General features: G+C 41.1%; 1 protein-coding gene across 1 annotated transcript in view; it reads left to right on the forward strand.

Annotated features, from left to right (window-relative positions):
- Positions 1-3,175: 3,175 nt before the first annotated feature.
- The window catches only part of DAP (death associated protein), a 45,448-nt gene continuing 22,104 nt past the window's right edge, over positions 3,176-26,519 (forward strand). The window contains exons 1-2 of the mRNA XM_082752598.1: positions 3,176-3,314; positions 9,393-9,489. Coding sequence (XP_082608724.1) covers positions 3,260-3,314; positions 9,393-9,489 — 152 coding nt within the window. The 5' untranslated portion in view covers positions 3,176-3,259. The remainder of the gene's footprint in view (positions 3,315-9,392; positions 9,490-26,519) is intronic.

The raw sequence follows: 26,519 nt of genomic DNA on the forward strand, positions 1-26,519 counted from the left end.
TTTATTTTTTCCTTTAACTGTGGGATGGGAAGGAACATGGAAAGCTGGGCTTTTGCCTCCACCATTGCCACAAAACACATAGCTACTTTCTGCTTGTTATTTTAGCTAAAATTAATAGTGGCTGGAGAGTGTTCTTTCCTGGTTGTCCCGGTTAGCACTGTCGATGCTTGAGATGCCTGTTAGGAGCTCTTAACCGTGAACTGAAGAGCTGTGCTGTGGAACCTTTCACAAGAGTGCTCTTATTCTAAAATAAACAATCGTCTTCAAAACAGGTTAAAGCAGGAAATAAAAATATTCTAAGCAGCCTGACTTATGTACTCTTCCCTCACCATGCTTCTGCATTTTGATGCCCTGTCCTGTGAAGCTCTTGTTTACTGCTTTTCCAGTAGAAACTTGCCTTTGCTACAACCCCTGAGACACGGGTGTCAGCACCAGGTATGGCTGGCGTGGCAGTGGAAGTTGGGCCAACTTTTTGTAAATGCTCTGCCTGTTTTCCTCACAAGTTTCCCACAGTTGTTATCCTTCGTGCCTCCTGGTAGAAATAACAGGACTGTTAGAAATGTCAGTGACTGACAGCTCCTGGCATTTTAATGTCTACCACCCACCTCTGTACTTCTTGCTTGTTGGCATCATCGGGAAGGACATTACTGCAATGCCTCGAGCAGGAGGAATGCCTGTAGCCTTAGATCTGCCAAGAAACCAAGTGCTCTGTTGCACAAAAATGAAATTTCTCTTAGAACCTTTATGTCATTTTCTCATTTGTTTGATTTTCCAAACCTCAATATATTATATATGTATGTATTTATTTATTTATTTATTTATTTTTAATTTGGATTTTTGCTTCTCTTGAAACACTTCAAATACACTAAAAAATTTAATAACTCAAAATTAAATTTTATCCTATGGCATACTGAAACCTATATAGCTCTTTTGCCAGCACAGAGACAGCTTTTGCACAGGCCCATTACTTATGCAAATGAGTAATTATACGAACACGTAAGTACAACACCACCCAAGAATCTTCAGGCTCTGGAAGGCAGCAAAGATCCTTTCCTCTCCCTTTCGGCAGCTTGATCCTTTGGGTGTTGTTCCTGCCTGACCTACCTTTGGCCTTTCCTCTCTCCCTCTGGGCTTCCCATCCTAGCCACATCCAGCCAGCCAGCTTCCCTTCACTGCACAACAAGAGGTGTTTCTGCTCTCCCACCCTGGTACTCTCCCTGCTGCCACAATTCTCATTTCACCTCTCAGCCGCCTCCTACTCAACTCTTTCTCGTCACCTCCTTGTCCACCCAGGCCAAGTCCTCCTGCACCTTGGCATCTCTGTTTCTTATCTCTATTCCCCCATGCCAGTTCTTGCACCAGGATGATTTGCTTGGCAATCCCTGCTCCCAAATCTGACGCACAGCTGCGTTTGCAGGAAATGCCCTGTTCCAGCCCTGCATTTCTGACACGTACTCAGGGTGGATGTTACGTTTTAGGAGTGAAGCCGCAGCAAGCCTTTATACAAGGACTTGTATTAACAGCAACATCCAAGTGTTGGAGCGTTATGAAATGTTGGCAGCTTTCCCAACAACAGCCAAGTACAACTTTGATGCAATGCTTCCTTGCAGCGCACCCCCACACATCAAATCCTTGCACTGAAATATGAAAGTATTACTGATTCTCGGAGGAAAAAAAAATTAATGTCATAAAGCACATTTTCTTGAATTTCACTTCTATAATGTTATCCTGGTTTAAATAAAACCTGCAACAGCAAAAAATCATACTGACTGCCATAACCAGCAGAGGGAATTCCAAGCCAAGCATACCTGGGAAAACCAAGAACAACCAAACACGTAATCTTTTCATTCAAATCAAGAGGAAAGTAGACAGGGAAACATTATAATCTCCATTTAGGAGATAATTCTGTCCTAGAAAAAGAATTATAATCTGAACAGACTTTGACAGAGACTGGAAGGGGAATTGGAGTAATTTGTGTTAGGCTACAGAGAAGGTGACAACTGAAAATATAATCTGAGACTTCAAAGTGCCGTATGTGTAAGGAAATTAAATTACCCGGCAGCAAAATGCAACAACTAAGTTACAGTATTTTGATAACATTTGTTCATGCAGACTGCTAAGGATACTATGATGTGATTATACTTTGGTCTGTTGCCAAAAATCCCCTCATGCCATTACCCATTACTTATATTTTGGCAAGGGTAATATAGTAATTGCAAAAAAAGACCTGCACCACATGGCTACATTAATTTCCCTGTGGTACACCTGGAAGGCAGTATGACTGCAGCGCTTTTGGGGGGTTCAACTTGCAGCCATTACCCGCTCAGCTTTTGGGGGCTAGATTTCCTTACGGCAAGTTGTACGAGAAAACCCAAACAGCTTGTACGGTTTACGCTTTGCTGATAATATAATTGATTTTGGCACTGTGCTCAATACCTTTCTGTGTTGTTTTGATAGTGTAACCAAAGTGTTTGGAAAAAAAAAAGAAATCTTGGATGGGTGTGAATCAGCAGGGTGATTTTAAAGGAAAAGGTAGGGAGATCTGAGGTGCAAGATGAGCGCTGTACACGCCACTTCACACGTGTGTGGTTGGCAGAACAAGGTGAAGGGGAAGGCCTGAGCTGCTGATGAGTTGCTGAGGATATGTTTCTTCTCAGAAAGAGAGGTTGGGCATTGGGACGAGTTGCCCAGGGGGGTGGTGGGGTCACCGTCCCTGGGGGTGTTCAAGGCAAGGTTGGACGTGGTGCTTGGGGACATGGTGACATTGGTGGTAGGGGGGTGGTTGGACCAGGTGATCTTGGAGGTCTCTTCCAACCTTAATGATGAAATAGAAAGGCGTACTGCCCTCTAAAGCAGCAGGCGCTACCCAAACGCGGTTTTCAGAGGCAGGAACCGGCTGCACAAACCGCGCGCGCGCAAAAAAAAATAAAAAATAATAAAAAAAAATAAAATGAAACCAGCAAGGCGGCGGCTTCACAGCGCTCACTTCACGGCGCAGAGGAAGCGCTGAGCCCCGGGCCCTGCCAACACCGAGAGCCTCCAGCCCCGGGCGGGGGGTCTGGGGGCTGCGGGCTGGGTCCGGGCTCCCCCCGCTCCGTGCCCGGGGAGGCCTCGCAGGGCCGGGCCGGGCCCGGAGCCGCCCCCACGGTGCCTGGGCGCGGCCTGGCGGAGCCCCGGGGCGGCCACGTTGACAGGGGGCGGGGAGCGGGGTCGGGGCGCTGCCAGCACCGCCAGCAGCAGCACCAGCACCGCCACCACCATGTCTTCGCCCCCCAAGGAGAAAGCCGAGACGCGGGCCGGACACCCTCCTGCCGGTACTGCCGCCGCCGCCCCGCTCCTTGCTGCGCTGCGCTGCTCGCCTCCGGGGACGGGGACGGGGACGGGGCTGGGAGGGGGGGGACGCAGCGGGGCTGGGCGGGCAGGGGCTGCTCCGGCAAAGCCCGAGGTGGGCAGGGGGGAGGCGAGCTGCCAGACCCTGCCCCTGCCCCTGCCCCTGCCCCTGCCCAGCCCGGCCGTGCTGGGCAGTGCTCGGGCATGGGGAGCAGCCGGGCCTGCCTCTGGGGGGGCGGCCAGCCGCAGCTCCGCAGCACGGTGTGGCCGGGCTGTGCCTTGCTGCTGCTTGGTTTTCTTCCTCTTCATCGCTGCTTTATGAAAAGGGGAACCTCAGTCCCCTGCACCGGCAGCTTTTTCCTAGTTTGCAACGTTGCCTGTTACACAGCAGTCCTCGTACCCGAACTGAATTCTGCTTCCTTCCTATAGCGACCTGAAATTCCTTTAAATAGATTTTAAAAAAGCGAGAGGTAATCGCTTTCCTGTGCGTGGCAAACACAATTCAGCAGCCGAGTTAAACTGATCCCCTGGCAAAAGCGGAGTTGTCCCCCCTTCTGCAGCCTGCCCTGTCCCAGCCTTAGCCCGTGCCTGCCCTGCTGGTGAGCTGGTTCAGGTAATTAAGGCAAATTAATTTGCCAGATGTCGATGGTTTTTGCTGCTGTAGCTCCTCAATTTCACTCACTTTCAGGTCACTTTCGGTGTGAAGAAATTATTGAGATGTTAGAGTGGTGCAGCCAGAGGACACAGCTAAACCATCGGCTGACAGGGAGGAAGGATGAATGGCATCTATATCTAGTTAGTTGCTTTGGGACCATGTTATTTATTTTGTTGTATGTTTTCAAGTTTTGTTTCAAAACCTGTGTTTTTTAAACAGGGGGAATTTCTTTTTTTAAAGGCCTAGTTCAGCCTTCACAAGCCACCTTTAGAAACAACCAGTGCACAGTGCTCAGTTGTAATTGCAGTACAATACAGGTTTTCATTGCTGCCAGAGCATTTTAGTATTTTCTTTTCCCTATTAAGACTTGCATCCACATACGAGCTGAAGACCTTTGTACCTCTTAAGGTCTGTAGCAACCCTGAGGGTATTCTGTGGGTATGCACCAATTCCGCTTTGGAAGGGGATCACCAGCCCTGTCTTTGAGGCCAGAGACAACCCATGTTTTGCAGTATCCTCAAGGCATTCCTGCAGGAGGGTGGTTTTGAACTGGTTGGCAGAAGAAGGTCCCTCTGACGTGTTGTCCTTTTAACACTTTGAGAATCCACAATAAACGTGCTGACTAATGGCAGTTTATACTTACTGCACAGGCTGAAGCTGGGTTTTAATCCTCTATCCCAAGCCGTTTTAGATCCTCGAATAATAACGTAAAGCCATATGGCAGTTTGCACAGAAGTTTTAATAAAACAGAAGTAAGGAATTCTTGAGAACAACAACAAAAAATGACTGCTTGTATACAGCTGGAATAGCACTCATAAATAAAAAGGCTAATTCCTAGCAAGGCGAAGATGCAAATGGGGGAACTCTTGACTAATGGCTCGACAGCTCTGTTTTTGCTGCATATGGTTGTTTCTGTAATTAGGGATGTATTACCCCACTGAGTATGAATCGCGTGCATAAAAGTTAGGAAAGATTTGGATCGTGAAATTGAAGCTGAATTGACAAACTCATAGTATTTCACATGTGCTGTTAGCCTTCGCTTACTGACTGCATGCAGTCTGTTAGCTTCCTCTCCACATTGATCTTTCCCATGGGGGGTGAGGGGGAAAGACAAGAAAAACACTTGAAAATAGAAAGGATAATGAAATGGAAGGAAACCTTAAGACCCCAGGTTGGCAACAGGGTACATGAAGCGACTTTGAACTCCGTTCTGAAACTTAATAAAGCTTAAGTTGGGACCCATATATATATATTTCCATCTGTCAGTAAGATCAATGCGTCCATAATACCATGCTGACTAGGTTTGTATGGCTTGCAGTCACTCTGCAAAGGGCTGTGTAATTACGCTTTCAGCTGTTCATTTCTTCTAATAGCTACTGTGGATGAATAAAGCAAGGTGATTGTATTAATAGTTTATTTATGAAGCTTTACAATAGATTAATGGAAATGGTTATGTGCTTTTGTTCTACATTTAAAAAAATAGCTCTAAGCCAGGATTTCTATGAAATAGTGGCATATAATAACTCTTACTTCTATTCTTGTTTTGTCAGACACTAATGTATGTTCCCTTAAGCGTGTGGAAGGGCTTGTTTAAAGTTTCCCTCAATATTAGCTTTTCATGCATCTTATAATAACAGATTCTATTATATTGATATGGTTCATGAGAAATAAATTCTGTATTAATATTTAACACTACGCTGAAGGAAAACAGGGAGGTGCTAAAGGTCTTGGTTGTACTGTTGATTTCTAGCACAGTGGGTGACTTCTCTTGCACCAGGAAGTTTGCCCAGAAGGGGCTGCCTCAGGCCATGACACTGAACATCACCTACCTAAATGAGCAGCGGCCAGGCAGCGGTGGTTCTGCAGGTACCTGGTGCTGTCTCTGACTTATTTCAGAAGTAAGTCTTGGAAACTAGGAGGAAGGAAGGGGTAAGTAAAATGAGAATGATTACTGATTCCAGAGCGTCTTAAATATTAATCGATTGACGTGGTTGCTTAATGCATTTCCAATAGGGTGTCTGGCAGAGGTGTACCCTTTAGAGGAACACAGGCTGCCAGTCACAGAATAAACAAGACGCTCCTGTCTGCCCCTCAAAGCAAACAAGGCAAGCGATAGCTAATAACCAAAGCTAAGCTGTCATCCAGCAACTAGGCAAACAGACTTCTGCTGTTGCTGGTAGCTGATCCCCTCTTTATTTCTCACCTTAGGAGCTGGTGGCTTCTCGTCAGCTCCCCACACCACCTGCAGCTGCTCCCTGGGCTCCTGCCCTTGCCGGGATCCCCCTCAGTAACTGCAGCCTGAGGCCCGTGAGTTCCCATCTTCAGTGCGGGAACTGGCGTCTTCCCACCCCCAGTCCAACTGTTGACACGTTCCTGTTTTGGGCATTTATTTTTGGCAGTGTTTTGGAAGGTGATTTCTCAGTTATTTAAATCCTTTTTCCGCTCTGTGAAGGGTTTGCTGTAGGAAAATCTGAGCTCATGTTCTCTTAAGAATAATGTTTAAGCAACAAAATGACTGTAGTAAGCATCTGTGAAGCTATAAGGTAAAAACCAGGCAAATAAGAAATAGATGAATCCTCTTAATCCAAGAAAATCTCACAAATGGAGCATTTTTTACTTTAGGTTGGTGCATATAATCATTTCTTCTCTGCCCAACACTGGCACGTAGCTGGGTTGAAATCTGTTGAAAACAGAAGTGCTTTATGTGGCAAAGAGATGCTTTCTCTTCCAAGGTGGAGTCTTTTGAAACCAGATTGGGTATGGCTGTATTGTATCTTGGGTGGCATAGATGCACCTCAGCTCCACGTACAGGATGTTTATATAAATATTTCACTTTTGTTCTCAGACATTCAGATTATTACTGTACTTGTTAGCCGGATTCTTCTTTTAGTTTCCAGATTTGCACAGTAACCCTGGGTTACTGAAGATCATTCAATTATGCACCAATGTGCTTCTAGATGACTATGTCAGTAGATATTAGTGAGGGGGAAAAAGACCCAAACCTGTTGCACTGGTCACTTGCTATCATGCCTTTTAATCGTCTGCTTATTTGTTTTTTAATCCTTCGTAACTCTATCTGCAGAAAAATCTGATGGTGTTAGCTGGATGTCCTTGCGAGTGACAAATAGCAAAAACAAGGGGTTGGTGGCCTGATGATAGATTATGTAGGCAGGGAGGGATTTTGGCCAGCTAAGTTAGTGCTAAGTCCTTGGATGTTGTTTCCCTTAGTTCTCTGTTAGGTGGTGAAAAGCTGCAGAGTGGGAGCGTGCAGGTGTTGTCTGGAAATGCTGTTTTGTGACCTGGCAGATGGGCAATAGCATCTTCCACAAAAAAAGTGATTTTAAATTGAGCTAAGAGGAAGTGATTGTGCAATGCTTTGAGTCTATAAACTACTGCTAATAAAAAAATATTGAAGGTAAAGTAAAACAAGTGCTGCAAGTAAGGATTTTAGGATTTTTTTTGCAGATTGATGCTGTCCCATCAGATTGTAGATTAAAAATAAATCATTTCTATAGCCTTGTACTCTTTTTAGTTCAATTGATAGGTTTTCTACAGACTGCAGATGAATACTTGGATTTGTAAAAGCATAAGTGTTTAGATGTAGTTTATTTCTGTCTCAGATGTGGCATACAGTGTCAGCTATTTAGATGATCAGTCTTGCTCTTATTCTAGCTTGTGGATGTATCAAGCACTTTGATTAAGTTAAATGGAGGCATTAGAACAGGACAGCACTCGACAGAATTCAGCGTTTGCTTTTATGAGCCAACTTGAATGCATAAGGACTTTGCATCAGGAAAAAATAATAGGGATTTTTATTTTTGTGCCATCTCTGAAGTTACGTTTATTTGATACCTCATCTTTCTGCCTTTCCCTGTGCCATGTCAACCATTTCACAAATTTAAGTATTGTAGATTTTATGCTGGAGAGAATACAAAAGCGGATAATACGTTGCGTGTTTGTTTTGTTTTGTGTTTTTTTTTGTTGTTTTTTTTTTTTTTCAATGCATGATAATGCCATAATTTTTATGGTCTACAGAAGTTGTGTTTTTTTCCCCTCTGTTAATTGCTTGTCTTTAAGGTCCTTTATCAAATCAGAATTCTGTCTTTCACATATCACAAAGCTTAAAAATATCTTTAACAAATCCAGGGACCAAACGTGTGGTTCTTCTTGGGGCAGGTCACTTTCCCTTTGTTTCCTTCCCTGAAGCAGGCTGCGAAACCTGTGCCCGGGAGTGTCTGCTCGTCCCAGCTCTGAAAAACTAAGTTAAAAACTAAGAACTTCATCTGCTCCTAGGCTTCAGAGATTGGTATTGAGTGAGGTGCCTTAATCTCTCTGTGGCTGGGTACAAAAGGGCTGTCAGAGGTCCCAGCCTCCCCTAACCACACACAGGCAAGCTGCTTCAGCTCCTTTTCAGTCACCCACTTCTGTGCTGTGGCAGTGTGTGATGCCCGTGGCCTTTCCAGCACAAACCAGCACATCTGTAGGTGTTCTCATTGACTTTTGGCTGCCCGAGGGGTTTTCTGGCTGGTTACTCGTTGCAGTGTTGTAACTAATCCAGTTAGCTACCAAGATGCCTCATACATCCCGTGTTTCACTGTAAGCACCTATAGCAATAGCTGAAGCACACAAAACCCTGCAGTATTAAAACAGAAAGCAGGTCAAAACCATCCTGCCTGTTGCTCCACTTTGTAGCTGCAGTGTTAAAGTCTGGGTTTAGCTCCTATTTCAAATTTAAGCATCACTGTGGATAGATGACGAACATCAGTGGATTTGCTTTCGCTTCTTGTTTTGTGTCTCAGAGAGATTCTTTTGTGTTTGCATCATTTCTAAAACTAAATCATGACAAGGATCTGAAATGTGGTAATTGTTCTGCAAAATTAAAAGCTCTGTTCTAAATGCAAGTTAGCAGGCCTCCTAAACTTTGCTTTTTACTGTGCTATTTACAAAATATGGCTATATAATAGCTGTAGTTTTTAACTTGAAATGACAAGTGAGATTCCTCAGCCCTTCTTGTTTTATGAGAGTATTTAATTTTTGAGTTTGTGGACTTTTGTGTAGTGTTATGCAAGCCATCACCTTGGTTTCTTCTGATTGCTACAAGTTAACAGAGGTGGGGGGAAGAGTTAAAACGGAGTTGAGTTTTCTAAAACTGTTGAAAGTGGGTGATAAAACAAGCTGCTGCCTCTCAGGATGAGTGGAGATGGCAGATACAGGCCTGAAGTAGCTGCTCCTTAGATTTGCCACTTCTAAACAGCTTGGGCCCCTTTCTCAAACTGTGATTATTATTAAATTACTGTGCAAAATACAGTGTGTATGAGGGGGATGTGTCACCCTTAAAAGTGTTGTTCTTTGCATACACTGGTTTGACTGAGACTTGTTGTGTCTTTCTCCATTATTTTTTTTCCAGTGAAAGCAGGGGGGATGCGGATTGTGCAGAAACACCCACACAATTCTGATGCCAAAGAAGAAAAAGATAAGGATGACCAAGACTGGGAAACCAGCAGGTGAGCATTTTGTTTTCGTGCATATGCTGCAGCTAATTTCCATCACCTTGAACGTTATCAGCAGTTTTTCCTTGCAGATAGTAAACAAATGGTACGGATGGCTGGTATCAAAATCGATTTCAAGCAGTAGCAAGTTGTATGTTCTTTTGAGATATTTGGGGAATTTAGGTATTTTTCCCTTGTCAAGCCTCCTTTATATGATTCTGTCAGGTAAGAGAAGGATAGAGGGGAAAAAAATGCAGTTAAAGAAAGACATCAACTTTCCTAAAAATCTCTGAACATCATTTCAGACTGTGCAGAAACAGTCTGGGTTCATTTGGACACAAGCATTAGACCGTCAGCCTACATATCCCACACGTGAAGTCTTCTTGCCATGTGCTAGTTGATTCCTTCTGCTGTTCAGTTCATAATCCCTCTTCTGAGTGGTATTTGATAATATGGCAGTCAAAGACAAGTAAAAATCAAGTCATTAATATTAGCCACTTTTATTTATATGGTAATTTCACTTTTGGTGCTGGAGGATACCAAGAGAGACAGCTGCTACACAGCAAATCTAAGTAGAAATGAAGGCAGGAAAGGTTCGACAAAGTAAGCTATGTGTTTATACAAAAGCTTTCTTTTTTTTTTTTTTCTGTTTTCCTTGGCTTATTGTTTTTCTTTGTAGCCAATAATATATTTACCCCAAATCCTTATGTAGTAGCATTGCTTTGTCCTTGCAATTTGCTCAAGGCAAAAAAAAAAAAAAAAAAAGCATAGCTATTCTTGTACTTTGGTAAGTAGGCAGACTTACATAATGCTTATTTAACATCTAGAACAATGGTAAGAAAATACAGGCGTTGTGAAAATGTCTGTGAATAAAACTAATTTATTTACTACATCAGAATGTGAATAGGAAAGAAGTGACATGTTTATGTGAAAGAGAAAGTAATTTTAATTTATATATTTAAATGCAAACTAAACTTTAACCAAATTAGTCATCTTGTAATTCTGCTTAGTGGAACTTAAGTTGCAACAGAGTTTGTATTGCACTTGAGTTTTGTCCAAAGGAAGAGATTGTATTTTGTAGTTAAATTTGGGAATGCATGCTTTTAATTACGGTATGTTTTATACCTGCCATTTCTTCCTTTTTCTTGGCATGCCGGTGTTGTGTTGAGGCAATCTCATTAGGATCCAAATGAGAGGACTTTTTGTGGCTGCTCGCAGATCTAAACCTGTAGTACAGCATAGCTATCTGCTTTATTCATTTCTTCAAACAAGTTTATCACTTTCGTCTCTCAGTCAAACAGTGTAGGGAAAAGTTAAAGTTTTACCTTGATATATTTGGCTGTGCCTGGTCGGGCAAGTACTGTGGCACAGTAAAAGCAAATCTACAGAGGGAAAAGATGTACAGAAAGAAACAGTGCTGGGAACTTAATGTTCACACACATGTGTTCTGGAGATTAGTTAGCCTGGTTCTCTGCTCCAGATGCCCAATAATAGCTGGCACGTATGAGGTGTGTCCTTGGAGTTCAGCTTTCTCTGCAGCAAGTCCAGGTCAGGTGCCCCGAGATCAATCCATGATGCAAAACAGAGCACAGCCAACAGAATGATTAGGAGGGGAAGTCCATGGTCTTAAATAAAAGGTTGGCAAATACATGCCCCCTATTAATACCATAAAGCTGGTCCAGGAGCAATTTTTGTGCCTAAAGGAGAGTAGAAAGTTGAATGATTTCCGGAGCTACTTCATTAACTAGGGTATAGTTAGCTGTTGCACCTCAAAATCCATTGCTTTAGCCATCCGATCGATTCATTGTCAAAATACACGCTTACACGCTTTTTACTTTGGTTTTCTTGTAGATAATCCTTTATCTGTCCCTTAGGCACTCATATGCATACAATTATTCTTGAGCATGTGTTTTAATACAAACAGCTTTGGTCTGAATTTCCTTTCTTTGATTTAAATCAAAGCTATAGGCAGAAAAAGCAAATTCCATGGGCCATAGTACATAAAGCAGTTGGCCAATTTTAAATTACATGGTTGCAGTGTGCCCTCTGCTTTCATTCTGGGAGGTGCAGTCCCTTAGAGTTTCTCTGACTGCTCATGGCGATCCATGGTGATGTTCTAAAACATTTGTATTTCTGATGCCAATGGAGAGAGGTTTATCAGCAGGGGTAGAAGAAGCCACTAGCCGCCTGTTCTGGTTTCTCTGGCATCAGTGTAGCTTTTGGTCACTGCTAGCTGGTCTTTTATGTCTCCTTGCTAAGCAGAGGAGGAGAGCAGATGTTTAACTTTCTCCTGTTACATTTTCAGTCTGCCATTTTAAGACAACAATTTTAAGGTAGTATTTTTGATATGATGCAATCTGTGCTCCCTGTTGCATTCAAAGTCAAAAGAAACAGTAGACCTTCAAGCAGTTCTTACTAGGTGATACTGTCAGCTGACAACAAAAAATAATAAAACACAGTAACAATTTGTGCATGTTAAGAGGGAGGCTAAGATTGACCTAGTGATTATTTTAATCTCACTGTAGGCTTAGTTAAGGACAGAATAGTGGAAATGGCAATAAATTGCAGCAGCAGATTTCAAATTCTTTCAGAATTCCCTGGGAACTCTAAGAATGTGTCCTGTCTGAGGTTGCACATCAGCATGGGAATCTAAATAGTTGCTGAGTGAAAAAGCTTTCTCAGCTAGAGCTCATAAAAGTACCTGTTGCTTTTGAGACAGAGAACATTGTTTTTGCAGTGTTTTTGCAGAATAAGGCATTGGGTTCGTGTTCCTAGCATTGATGTAAGCAAAGCTGAGACAGGTAGCTGAAGTAACTAACAGTGCAGTGACAAAGATGCCTTTAAAATAACATTCACCATGTAGATCTTAAATAATTCTTTCTTAGTTACTTAACACCTTGCAATCCAGTTACTGTAATTTACTTTGCAAAGTATTCTATTCGGTCTTGGTTTCTAAAATAAAAATGTTATGACAACCTGCCGTTTTATGGTAGGTTGACTTGTCATCGTGGCGGTTTGTGATTCCTTAAAACAATATGTGGTAAGACGATCTTATACTAATTTTAAATTCTTCCTACAAGACAATTCTCAGCCTTGAATGGTAATGGAAGTATTTTTATATGTCTGCTATAAATAAAGTTCTACTTAGAGGAATCGCTGGATCTGATTATATGGAGAAGAGCACAGTGAAGGAAGGGAAGAGGTGCATTGCTGGATTTAGGTAAACTAAAAATCACGTGTTCATGGCATCCAAAACCAGTGGCACCACTGTGGTCAGGATGTCAGCAGTGAACTTGAATGTGAGGGTGAGTGAGGTCTGTGGCCCACATGTTCTTTAGGACAACAGTGATTTTTGATCACAATGATTTTGATCAGCTTGGTTGGAGATAGTGTACTGTCTGGATGAACTTTGGTGTGATCATGTATTGTTTTTCTTGTGTTTCTGTAATTGCTTAAGACTTGCATTGACTTTTTTTAAAAAAAAAAAAAAAAAAAAAACTGCACCAGACATGGCTGCAGTTTTGATTGACAGTCATACTGATTACATACTGCTGGAAAGTTTTGTGCTACTGGATGAAGGTGAAACAATTAGCAGTAGGGTTATGAGTAGAAACCGTCATTTTTCAGGACTGTTTGTCATTTGGAACAAATAGGCTGCTCGTAATTCAGGACTTTATTAGAATGCATGTTTAACTGAGATTTGTAACGTCGTGCTCAGTCCTGTGCCAAAATCTGCCTGTAGCCATAATAAATACTGAAAAGCAGATAACTTGACGTAAGAATTACTCGTTCAGTTTTCGCACAACAGCTTCATTTAACTGTCACTCCAGGACCTCAGGAAGAAGAAACTATAATCATATATTGGTATCTGGATGGTTTCAGAAAAAGTAAAGCAAATCTGGCTCATTTTGTTCTGTAACAAACAGGATAAACTGCAAAGCCATTCATGACTAAAGAGTGTTTCCTTTTCTTTTGTTGTATTTCTAATACAAACTGGGGTAATTACAGGGATCTAATTACTGAATATAAATGCAGTAGTGGTATTTCAGTATACATACGTAAATTGTATGTGGTTTGTATCTTCAGCTTACCTGGAAATTGTGAATCTAGCATAACGTCTGACTTTCCCCTGAACTATGGAAAGAATAAATTATGCAGCCTGGATTTTAATTCAGTTTAGGATCTGGGTATTGGCCTTGGCTGTATTTATTGTGCAATAGAACAAGAAAAATTGAAGAGGATAATCTAGAACGTGGGGACTCAAAAGCAAAACCATGCTAATGAAGCATATGGGTGACCATATGTCAGAGAGCCTGTCTCTGTTCTTACTCAGTTTCACAGTGAGAGAGGAATTGTTGAAGGTCCCTGTCATTCTTCAGGTCTCTCTGTTATTTAAGCCTGAATATTCTAGTTAAGCTACACATGCTTTTTTTTCTTCCAGAAGTGCAGTGGAAATCTTTTAAGTCTAGGCTGTGGCTTTATACTTTCATTCAGAAATCAATTTGTTTTTCCTTTCCCTCGCTTAGCCTTCTTGTAACTGACAAGAAGTAAGCTGCAGGCAATATTTCCATTTTTCATTTGCCACTGAAGAGTCTGCTGTCACTGAAATATTTATTTTTTTGCCATGTAGTGTCCCTTGTTATGCAAACTTCTGACAGAAAAAAAAAAATATGATACAACTAAGCCATTAGAGCAGACGTGTATACTTCTTTACACCCTAAATATGGGAAGGCTGGAAATTATTTCTGTTCCTTGTTACTTCACCCTTTTCTGGTTATTTTAACTGGGGCAGGAGCTGTAGAGTCTAAGTCTTGACCCTTCAGTTTTGAAGCAGCTGCCATTCACTGTAGCCAGGAACTGGAAATGACATCTGGTGTTCAGTTCACTTGCACTGGCTTGTAGGAGGTAATTAACATCATGGGTGAAGATGTTTCAGTCCAATTTGTGCTAATATTGTCTGTGTTAGAGACAGAGATGCTTGACAGAAGGAAACCTTGAAAGTTCTAACTAAAAACAAAAGAGAGAGAGAGAATTTACAGCTTGTTAAGCACAGAAACCAGAGCCCTGTGAACGTGTAGCACTGCTGCACATGCTCAGAATGAATAGCGCATTAGTGTTTGTCTCATTTAGTTCACCAACATACACTTGAACAAACTCTATGTTCCTATATCTATAAAAACAAAACGCTGGAAAAATGGGCATTGATTTAGTGTAGTGAATATTCAAAACAATTTTTTTTTTTAAGAGGTGGAGTAGGACAGGCTCTATCATCTGCTTTAATTTTTTGAGAGGAAAATCTCTGGGTAGGTCGAGGATTGACTGGGACTCCTTTTCTGGCAACAGTGCCACCTTGCTGCCTTAAGAGGCCCCTTGTGCTACTGTGCTAGTGGAGACAGCTCTGAAGGAGTAAATTGATAGTATGTACAAGCATTAGTCATCTACATGCAGTTTCTTTTCTTTGACAGTATTCACATTTCTTTTACCACTCTTTTTCCTGATCTTTTGGGGGCCTCATTCTGTTACCTCTGCAAGCTAGGTTGGCTTGATACAAAGTTTATGTACAAAGAGTGAGTTTTCACATGGTCAAGCAAAAAAACAAAAAACTATTTAAATTAACTGTATGGGTACAGTGGATATGACTCCTGAGGATTTTATTCATGTCTTCGGTCTTTTAGCTCTGATTACTTAGGTATGGAATTTGGAGGCAGTTAGCCTTAGAGAATGAAATGTCTGGGGATAATGCAATGGAAAACGCAACCTGGCTGCAAATGCCATGCTTGCAGTTTCTGGAAAAGATGCAAGCTTCAGCAAACGTTGGGCATTATCTCCTTTTCATAAAAGAATTTGCTGTGACTTGAACTTTTTCTTTACTTGGTTAAATATTCCAAAGAGTAGAAGGAAGTTCTGCTGCAAAAAGGCTGCAAAAATCTGCAACTATAATTTTTGTGATACTATTAAGCAGAGAATAGAACATCTTAGCACAGTGAGGGAAAGTAGCTTTCAACTTCTCAAAGACATCTTTCTTTTCACAAAAGATGGTACTTTATGTTGTTTTGTTTTGATCCCCCCATCCTCTTCATCTCTACTTCAGTCTTAAATTTGCTTCACAGTAAAGAGAACAGCTTCTTACACATCACATTCTTCTCCTCTCCATAAGTGGTACTGCTCTCAACATATTTTCCCACCTCCTTCTTCATTTTCATGTCTTAATCTTTTGCATAGTGCTTATGATTAACTTTATTAGGCTTGAGCATCTGTTAATCCATGCATAATTTGTTTAATTATGAAAACAAAAACAGTATTAGCAATGTTCATGCAATTGTTTCAGGACAATACCTTCTCCAGATGACAAGTCACTAGGAGAAGTAGCAAAATAATTACCATGACCTGTGTTGAACCTTATCAAGTGCATGTATGGTTATAGATTCAACTATAAATACAAAAATAGCATACATAATACTGATTTTCAAATGCAGAACTTTCGTAAAGCAAGAAAAGAGTTTGTGAATATCTCTGATTCAGTGAAAACATCTGTGCATGTTGGGAATGGAAGAGAAGCTAAACGAGATTGTGAATGAAGCATTCTCTTACAGAAAGATACGAGTTTACTGAAACACTGTTGCGTGCTTCCAGTATTTCTTGATGCTTGAAGCAGTAAGTTGATAAATCCATCAATGTAAGTGCTAGTTATGGTATTATATGGATAGCTCTTTGCATATTCACCAAGTACTGTGTGCATGTGTGAAAAGAACTAAGAAAAGATCTGATGTTTCCCCCCCTCAAAGTGAATAAGAAGATACACCATCCATCTCAGTGAGAGCAGGGTTCAGTCCCAAAGAAACATATGTTGTCTTATGAAATTAGCTGGAAAGCTGAGTTGAATTGTCAGCCAAGCTGGTATAAGAAAATGATTTTAGAAGAATGAAAGCCTGTGATTTGTATTCTGTGTGATGAAGAAAGTGAGAAAAGCTTAGTCATATGCGGGAGTAAAATGATCTGAAGGGAAGTAGTGCCTTGAGCGACATAGCTTATTTAGCACGACACTGTGTCTGTACAAAAAGTAAAATACCTTAAGCCAATAACATTAGCAGTTATTTTGCATTGTGCTTTTCTCTTGGTTTCTTTCCAAAGTAGTGCAATACATGGAATGAAGGTCACTCTGCTAATTTGAAGGCAGAAAACAATGTTGAAAGATGTATTACATAGGCATTATAACACACAGGAATCTCCAAACCCAACAGTATAATCAAATGTTTTTCATTATGCCAACTAAGCCCAAATTGTTGTTATTTAAATATGCGGCAACTCTGGGGGCCTTTCTGAAGCTAAAGGTATGAATTTCTATGAAGAAAAAGCTGCCAAAGGACCAGATGCTATTCATTTATTTAGAATCAAAAACCTATGTTTGAAGTGAAATTGCCATGAGCTAAAAATGAGTAGGAGGTGTGACTGACACTATGTGTGCCAAGGGGGGCTCTAGTTTTTCAAGTAGCACCTTCCTCTCCCTTGTTAAGTTTCTTCTGCCTCAACTGTGTCAGGCACTGAATGCTGAAGCAATTGAGCATTAAAATAAACTTAGGATTTATCTTTAAAAAAAAAAAAAACTGTCATTGGGCAAAACAGAAAGGAATTTCACTCAGCTGCTTCCAGGACACTGGTACCAGAAGCCAGAAAGGCATGAGAGAATTAAAGAAAACATTGAAAACACTTGCTGTATCATCAGAGTTTTATTTAGTCTGCTGTTGCAGTTGATAGAGCTAGCTGTTCCATTGCAGCAGATTACTTGCCAGGAAGGCGTTTGCTGCAGTAGACTTGCTGCCTTCTGACTTTATTGTAATATTTATACGATTGCAGTTTGGTCAGAGGCATCCTGTTAAACTGCAACTAGCAAAAAATACTTAAGCAAGATTCACATAAATCTTAATTCTAATGAGTTCGAGTTTCTTTGGGACTCATTTCCTTAGCATGTATGCAGTACTGTAAGCCTAGGACTGCTAATGCATTGAAAGAGGAGATGCTTTCGTTGCTGTGGAGTATGACCAAATTCCAAGACATAGTCTCTAGGTTTAGATGCTGTGAGTTTTCTTTAATACAAAACAATATACAAGTTTTTTTTTTCTTCTTCTTCTTAAACTTTAGGTTTGATTGCCGGTGAGTTCTTCCTTGACTTCGGTTTTGGCACATCAATACGTGGGTCAGCATCTTAACTCATCTAGGCTTTATTTAGATTTGTTTCCATTATCTTTAATCTGCAGCATAAATTTAATATTAATTCTTTCCTTCTTTTTTCAGACTACAGTCACATGCATAAGTACAGACTGAGCTTTTGTATCAGAAAAGAGAGAAGAATGAAAATGATCATTAAAGCAAAGGGAATAGCAGCCTCAATTTATACAATTTCGTTTGATTTCTTCTTTTTTAAGATAAAGGGAGGTATGAGTTGCAGTGTTGGTTGATGATTCATGATCTGTCAAACACAGCTTGATTAAAAAGAGAACAAAAAAAACCCTAACATCACGTTTTAGCTTTCGAAATATGGAAAAGGAAGGAAATGTTAGAGTAGCGGAAAAAAAAAATTAAAAATCTTGCAGAGGTTTTGTACAGATTTGTCTGTTTTTTCAGTTGAAGACTGAGAAAACCTGATAAATATAGATGAGAAACTTAAGTATCATGTTAGTCTAACTAGCATAGTCTCTGCAAATAAATCCTGCAGTGAAGCTAGTCGGTCTTTGGATAGATGGCAAGGCATGGATGTTTTTGATCTAGAAGTTTAATTTGGTTCTGTACTCCTTCGTGTACTTTGATTTCCGTAAAGTAAACTGTTGGAATAGATGAAATGCCAGTGTATGTGAAGAAACCTTAAAAATATGCATGTGGAATACAGTTGCTGTAATTCAGTGTTTGGTACTTGATGTTCATGACTTGCTACTTGGTAATGAGCTTCTCTGCGTGTCCTCCTTACTGCACTCCTGGTGTGATAATTCTCATTTAGGGTGCAAGTCTCTGGTGCATCTGTTGCAAGGCATTTTGAAATAATTTGGAAATGATGTTTTGGAGGCAGTGTCCTCAAAGTGTTCCTATTTGATTGGCAGAGTAAACACTGACTTCTGTGGTAGCACTCGTGAACTAGTAATTACAGACAATCTTATAACTTTTCAGAACTGATGTCCGTCACTTACTCACATAGTAGTTGGGACCAGAGACACTTCTCCAACATCGTTAGAAAGTAAATCCTTTTAAGCTAGGGCAATAGAAGCATTTCCTGAGGCAAGAATTGCATTCTGAAGACGTTTGGCCTCTTACCTCTGGGAGTGCTAGCCAAGCAAGTGCTGGAAGCCTGCTTGTTATGTGGCTCGTACTGCGTGCTGGGAACCAAGCCAAAACCTCCCAGTTCAAAGTGCATACCTGGCCTGGAGCTGCCACGGTGCAGCAAGGCAGTGCCCCCAGTCCCACAGCAGGGACAGGGGGTCCTGGGGCAGCTCCCATCGCAGCCAGGTGAGGTGGTGGGTCAGGGCTGGGGTCTGCCTGGGAGCAGAGGTCAGCGAGCTGGGCCTCATGGCAGCCTGCAGCTCCCTCACGAGGGGAGCGGAGGGGCAGGCGCTGAGCTCTGCTCTCTGGGGACAGTGACAGGACCCGAGGGAATGGCATGGAGCTGGGACAGGGGAGGGTCAGGCTGGGGGTTAGGGAAAGGGTCTGCATCCAGAGGGTGATCAGGAACTAGAACAGGCTGCCCAGGGCAGTGGTCACAGCACTGAGCCTGCTGGAGTTCAAGAAACATTTGGACAGTGCTCTCAGACACATGGTCTGATTTTTGGGTGGTCTGTGTGGAGCCAGGAATTGGACTCTATGATCCTTGTAGGTCCCTTCCAACTTGGGATATTCTGTGATTATACTCAAAAATTTCACTAACAAAGGTTGTAAAAACAAAACAAACAAAAAAGTTGGTTGAAACAAATTAGTATCTTGTACCAATATTTTCAAAGTGCATTTGAAACAGCCTTCATGGGCAAAGGCTCTCCCTTTTAGAGAGCCTGATCACTGCATTATCTGTTAAGTAAACAGCTTAATGAGTGATTGTAGAGAAGATGGGGGTGGATTTTTCCCAGCAGTCCACAGTGAGAGGCAAGGATTGCAAATGGCAGCAAAGGAAAATCTGACTAGGTATTAGAGGGGGGAAAAAGATAATCTGTAATGATGATGGTGTCCAGGCCCCGAAGATGTCTGGAGATTTTCAGAATCCTTCTTGAAGGTATGCAAAAATTGACAGGTCAAATCACAGTAATGTTGCAGCACTTGGAAGTGACCAGCCCAACCTTCTGCTGCAAGTTCCTTGCAGTCTATCCTGTAATACTATGAAATAAGAAGGACCTAACAGAAGTAGCAGTAAATCAGGTCGAGAGGTGATGTGCGATGCTTTTATTTGCCCTCTTCCATAACACAAGACAAATATCCAGTGAACATAAAAATATTGAACATGTGTCCATTCTCAGATAAGCTAGAAAGAAATGACTGAAGTTTTTTTGGTAGGTCTCCTAGCAAACTGATCTATGTGTAGAGAATTTTTTATGATCATGCATCACAGCAATGTGAGAAGCTGATAAAGATTCCTTCAAGTGCACTGTAGTCTCTGTATTGCCTCACACATGGTAACACTTCTGAGATGCTTGCAGTCTGATTACTGTCTGAAATGTTCATGTGGTACCTTGCCATCTTTGCTAGATTCCTGTCTCTGGTATGGTAGTAGGAAAAGAAAGAAAGATGGAGTTAGAAATAGTGTGCTGTGAGCAGGGTAAGACAACTGATAAAATACTTGAATCTCTCTGTTCTGTAGCAAGAGCTCTGCTTTTGTTAGAAGCTTTAACCTTTGAGCCCTAATCATGGGCTAACACAATTTTATGCTAGTTAACAGATAAAATTACTCAAATCTAGGCTGCAGCCAGAAAGTGAATCATCCTCTTCCCCTTGCATCCACCTGCAAGGAAGAGTTTCAGTGCAGAAAGATGCAGAAGTTGACTTTGTCAATAAGTTTAACAGTAGTCTGTGCAGATGTGTTGGTTCTTACTTAAGTTAATGAAGCAAATGTGGCGTTTTGGTTTTGTCTGTAAATCCTAAATAGTTTTATTCTTCAGTACCTGGCATGCAATAAATATTGCTGCTGAACTTGATATTTTTCAATGCATTGTGCTGTAAGAGTGCTCTGAGGAGGTCGTAAAAATCTGACATACTCCAAATCTGTTAAAGAGACAGATCAGCTTTGTAAGATACTCTGGAACTTCCTGTCTAAGAGAGTGTAAGGACTGAGTTGAGACAGATTATATCTACAGTTAGTACTTTAATTATGTTGTTTCCTAGTTTGGTGAAATGTCAGATGACTGGGTAGCTTTTAACTGTATTTTTAGATGTCCAAGCAAAAAAATGACAGAAGCATGTTTGAGAAATGTGATGTCATTGCAAGTGAGAGCTTTGCAGGGTTTAAAAAGACTTAAAATAGCAATATTTATAGTATCATTTATGTATCAACTGTCCTAAAAGAAAAAACAAAAACAACTTACATGTGATATAGAAGGAATACATTTCCTTATCAGATTCTTACATAATTTGCTAACTGCTGTGTGTCTGACACTTTTTCCTGAGGCAAGATGAGCCTGTGAATGAAAGGGAACACTGGCTGATGCTAAATGAAAAAGAGGAAATCTTTAAGGCTAATTTTGCTAGTATTTCTCTAAGTGTTTCTTTTCATTTAGATATGGGAAGACAGCTGTCCTTCAGTGTCCTTAATTTCTGGTAGCTAAGTGGCCACTGTCCTCGTTGTGTTACTTTGGTTCTTGTTGCTCTCTCTCCTGGAGCAGCTTTGTAGATCTCAGCTGCAAAAGCATTAAGGGCATTGATAATTGCCTTCAATGAATCTGGCTGAGGATAAACAATGAAGTATAGAGGACACTGTGTTTGTTAAGCATCAGCTCCTCAGAGTATAGTGTCATCCTCCCTTAGTAGACTAATGTAGAAGTTCTCTCTGTCATTCTATTTTTATAAATTATTAGCTGCTACACTAGTGAATTATGGGGAGCCATAAGTCCAGATTTTATGTCCCTTTCTTTAGGGATGGAGGAAGGGAAGTCTTCATTTTGTATACCACCTAAGGGTAAGTTAGAGCTTTGCTGTGTTCACGGTAAGAATTTGTGGGATGACAGGAAGAACAAAGTCACCTAGTAGGAAGAGGCTATTGCAAAAGCTGTGTGCTTGGTGAAGGAGGTATTTCGAAAGAGAAGAGATGTTTTAGTTAATTTAACACATGTTCTTTCATCAAGGAACTGCCTGTCAGGTTTAATTTGAAATGAAACTAATTGTTAGGCTGACAGCTTGATGTGCTGGGAAACTCAATACATGGGTACCAAAATTGTTTTCAGCTGTATTATCTAACTGTTGTTTGACTTAATGAGAAAGGAAGAGCTGAAACATGCATGTTTTCAGGAATGAGTGCCTATAAATTGCACTTCTGTAGAAATAATGTAAGTTTTCGTACTCTTTTCATCAAAGGCTTTAAAAACTGTTTTGTTTTGTAATCTTTGCTAACTAGCGCAAGCATAAAAATACTGCTAGTTCTGGTGACATATTAGTATGTTTAGCCCTATGTTTTTGGTCTTGTTCGTGTTTCCTTTCCTTTGGTGTATCTGGGACAGAGAACAATCTGAATTCCCTAAACTATCAAGATGTAGAACTATCAAGATGTAGAATGCATTAATTTGCATTTTTGGTCATAAGAGATTTCATTAGAATCACTTGAACTTTAAAGAACTAATTGCAAGCTTATTTTACAGTTGGAATTAAAAGGACAACAAAGCCGTTTTCTCTGATCAAACCAGAGACTGAAAAGAACTGCTTGGCAACTGGTATAGGTAAGCTTGGAACCAGCTGAATGAGTAATCAGTTTTACTGCGATCTCTTCATACGAGTGCTATTAGGCATTACCTTTTAGGCAGTCACGGAACGCACTTGGTTCTCTCCAAAATGAAAAGAATCTTGCAAAACAGTTCTGCGAGACCAACTTTGAAGTTAGAAGCACAGTGTTTTCTCAGCAAAGTAAGACTTCAGGCACCAACCTGGATTAAGTGCTGTCTTTGAAGACAGCTGCCTTTACCTTTACCACTAGTTTCTTATCTTTGCTTTGTTCCACCAGTTATTTAGTTTTCCTGAAGAAGTAATGTACATTGATCAGCTCTTGCTTTGTGATAGTGGCCACATCTGCACAACAGTACCAGAAAGATTTTAGCACAACTTGTCAAGTTAAATTGACATTTAAATAAATATATGTAGGCATTTGTTTCTTCCTGAAGAATTATTTTTTTTTTTTCTTCTTCTTTGCAATCTGTTAAATTTTCAGTTTAGGAGTGTTACTGGTTATTGGCAGCAGAGAAATGTGCCACTTCCTGAATTTCCACTTTGCTTCTGCAACAAGATGTAAATCAGCAGAGGATCCTGGCTGTAGAAATATGCAGGGCCTAATGTCTCCAAGCAGCGATTTATCAGAGCTCGTTAATAAGGAGAAGAATTAAACGTCCTGAGGGGATGAGTGTCTTTCTAGGACGAAAGCAAGATTCAGGGCACTTGGAAGAAGAGATTGTAATTGTCTGAAAAGATAATGGGAAGGTGAAGCTGTTCAAGTATGAGACCTGAACTGTACTCAATAGTGCAGAGGGCCCACTAGTGAGTGAGAAGCCTGCTGAAATTTATATGGAGCTAGGTAGGAAGGGGGAAAGGAAGGAGGAGACTGAAATCAATATTCAAAGTGGAATGGCAGAAGAGATTAAACTTGAAGAACAGAAAGGAGTGCAGAGAAGCTTATTTGCTTCTAATTTTGCTACTACTATGTGGCCAGGAATTAGATGCAAAGTACTAGCAGTGTCCTTACCTCATGCAGTGCTGGCCAGTGCAGAGGATGACAGCTCATTGCTGCTATCATTTACTCGTCTGGCTGAAGTGAGAAATACTTACAGTGAATATAAGAAACTGCAGATGTTCATTGTTGTGATGGTCATTATGGTGATGTGTGATAAAACCGGTTCTCAGATTTCTCCAGTTTGTTTTTTAAAAGCACGCAGACCCCATGCAGACTTAACATCTGATGATCTGTGTGCAGTCCTTCAACCCTTGAAAAGTGATCTTCAGAAGAACAAAAGCTATCCTCCTTTTACTCACCCTGCTGCTGCAAGAGGGATTTCAGGTAGCCTGAATAATATTACTAGGTGAAACTAAGCTTAATACAAATAAATCTGTTTAACCTTCACTGAGCTTTGATTTAGCAATTTTCTTATAAAAACAGCAGGAGCTGTGAAAGACCTGTCTATTTTTTTTCAGACTATTGTTAAATGGAAGCATAAGTTGCGTTTTGGAGCTGATTACAGGTGTGTGCTGACAGCAAAGGCAATGGCGAGACTTCAAAAAATCTCTCAACTGCGGATTGCCAAGCTGGAGGGGAACAGATGAAGGCAAATAGCTGTTGATGAGATAAATAGCAGGGAACTGATTACAGTATGCTTTCATTAGCTATTATCAGCTTTGTTAAAGGTTTGTTGTTGATCATGGGAACCAAATTGCCTGGTGTAGGTTGGTTTAGGGTACTATGCTTCTAAATTTCTTGTGAACTACAGTGTGTTACTACCATGCTCCAGGCTCTGGACTATAGGATAATTCATGTTCAAGAGGACCTCAAGTCTGGACTGAAATCAGAGTCAGCTATGAAATCAGACCAGGATACTCAGGGCTATATCCAGTGTGGTCTTGAAAAGACGGAGCCCACAGAATCCCCCTGAGCAACCTGTTTCACTGCTCGACTGTCCTCAGAGCAAGTTCCTCCTTACAGCCCATGTGGACCTCTCGTTTCAATTTATGCCCATTGCCTGTTATCCTGCTACCATGAACTGCTGTTTAGAGCATGGCTCCATTTTCTTGATAGCCTCCTTGTAGGCATTGGCAGGCTATTGTTAGGTTTCCCCCAAAGCAGCTGAACAAACCCAGTTCGTTGTGCCTTTCCTCACAGGCTGAGTGGTCCAATGCCCTGGTAATCTAGGTGGCTCTACGGAGCTCACTCTACTATACTGATGTGTTACATATTTGAAGCCCAAAACTGTATACAGTATTCCAGATGTGGTCCAGTGAGTACTCAGCAGAAGGAGATAATCTCCAACGCAATCTCCCCATATTCCTCTCTGCTGGCAGGGAACACTGCTGGCGTGTTCAGTTTGCTGTTCACCAGGACAAGAAAAACACAGTATTAGATGTAAAACTTTCTGATCTCTTTTTTGGCCTTGTCACCTACAGCCTGTATTTTATCACTTAGCACTCTGTGTTAGGTTTCTCTCTGGTTTAGCTTCAGGTGTCTCTTCCTCTCTTCTGCAAATCCCAATCTGTCTTTTTTTTTTTTTTTTTTTTTGTATTCATCTGTTCCGGCTTTTCCTGTGAAGCTCATATTTTCTGCACTTAGACCTCTTGGGATTTGTCTGTGTAAGGGTATATAATAGGGACAACACAGAAGCAATGATAATAAAGATTAGATGGTGTTTTATGTGTTGTTCTTGGTAGATATTGCAGTCTGCTGAAATTGCAGGAAGTCCCATTTGACCTATGAAGCTTTGAGGAATCTTGTACAGGGTGAGCTGTATTCACTGTACCTGAGCAGAGGCCCAGTAAATAATTGCAAGCACAAATATTTTCAAAGCATAACTTACAAACACAGATGAAATATCTCATTAGACCATTGGAAATTTAGACAAGCTTTTGGGCTTGTGTACTTTTTTTATATTTCAAATATGAAGACTTCTGTTTCACACCTGAAAGCACCTACGCATCTTGCCTTGTCCGTGTTCTTATGCCATTGTGTGATGAATGCTATCTTCTATCACCTCAAGGACCCCTTATATTTTTTTTTGCCCCCCTCTCACAAATGCTGGAGGGAACATTCCTGACAAGGAAGCATCAGCTGAGGCTCTCCTCTAAGCTGTGGTAATGCTCCTGCTTCTTAAAGTTCCAGTTTTCATGTGGCAGAACAACTTACCTTCCCATTGAAGTTAGTTATTCAAACAGCTGGGCTACACCCTACTTTTTTTTTTTTCTCCTGTGAGAAGAATTCTACCTGCAGAGGGTAAGTAGCCTCTTTGCTGTGTGGGAAGTCAAGTCCCGGTGGGATCTGTCTGAGTTCTGCTGTCAGTCATACATGAATATTTCAAGAAGCATCAGGTTGAATTTTTTTAAAAGTTGAGTAGTAATATGCTCTGACTTCTGTATAGCTAGAGGTGTTCCAGTGAATCACGTTATGTGAATCCAACCCTTCTGAAGTCACCTCATGTGACTTTTGGTGTGCACCTTTTTTTTTTTAACCTTCCCTTACTTGATAAATTACAAGAATTATCTATTTCTGGAAAACAATCCTTAGCCAATCTGTATGGTGTTCTTAAACTACCTTTTTTTTTTTTCTCTCAGATACCTTGTCCTGTGTGTCATTTCTCAATTTGTAGAATACGTAATGCAGAGCATGTGGGATTATCGTTCCTCTGTTGCAAGTACTTTAGTGCCTCAGAACAGTTCCTGCAATGGATAAGGATTCATTTTCACTGGGACAGACATCTTGGATGAAGTTTCTAAAACTAGAGAAAGTGAGGAGTAATGCATGAAGTTACGCTGCCAGAGTACAGAACAGGAATACACAGGAAAGTTGGATCAAGTGAATCGAGGCTGGGCCCTAGAAGGTACTTTGCTTTGTTAGGATTGGCAACTTACCTTCTTGCACTGACACGCAGCCTCGTCAGTTGTGAGAAACAAGAAATGAAATGACCTCTCAGGGCTGCCCTGTCTGTACGGTATGCTTCCCAATGTTTCCTCTGCATCCCAGTAGGAAGCAGTTTAAAACATTGCTGGGCAGAGGGTGTGTGATTTACAGGTTTGATTACTGGCACTTAGGATTGCAGAATGCCATTGGCTTCCAGTTCTTGGTAGCACAGGTGAGCATCCCATCCAGCTGTTAGCACGATCAGAAATGATTCTTGATTGAA

The sequence above is a fragment of the Aythya marila genome (genome assembly GCF_965140915.1).
Source record: "Aythya marila genome assembly, chromosome: 2".
Lineage (NCBI taxonomy): Eukaryota > Metazoa > Chordata > Aves > Anseriformes > Anatidae > Aythya > Aythya marila.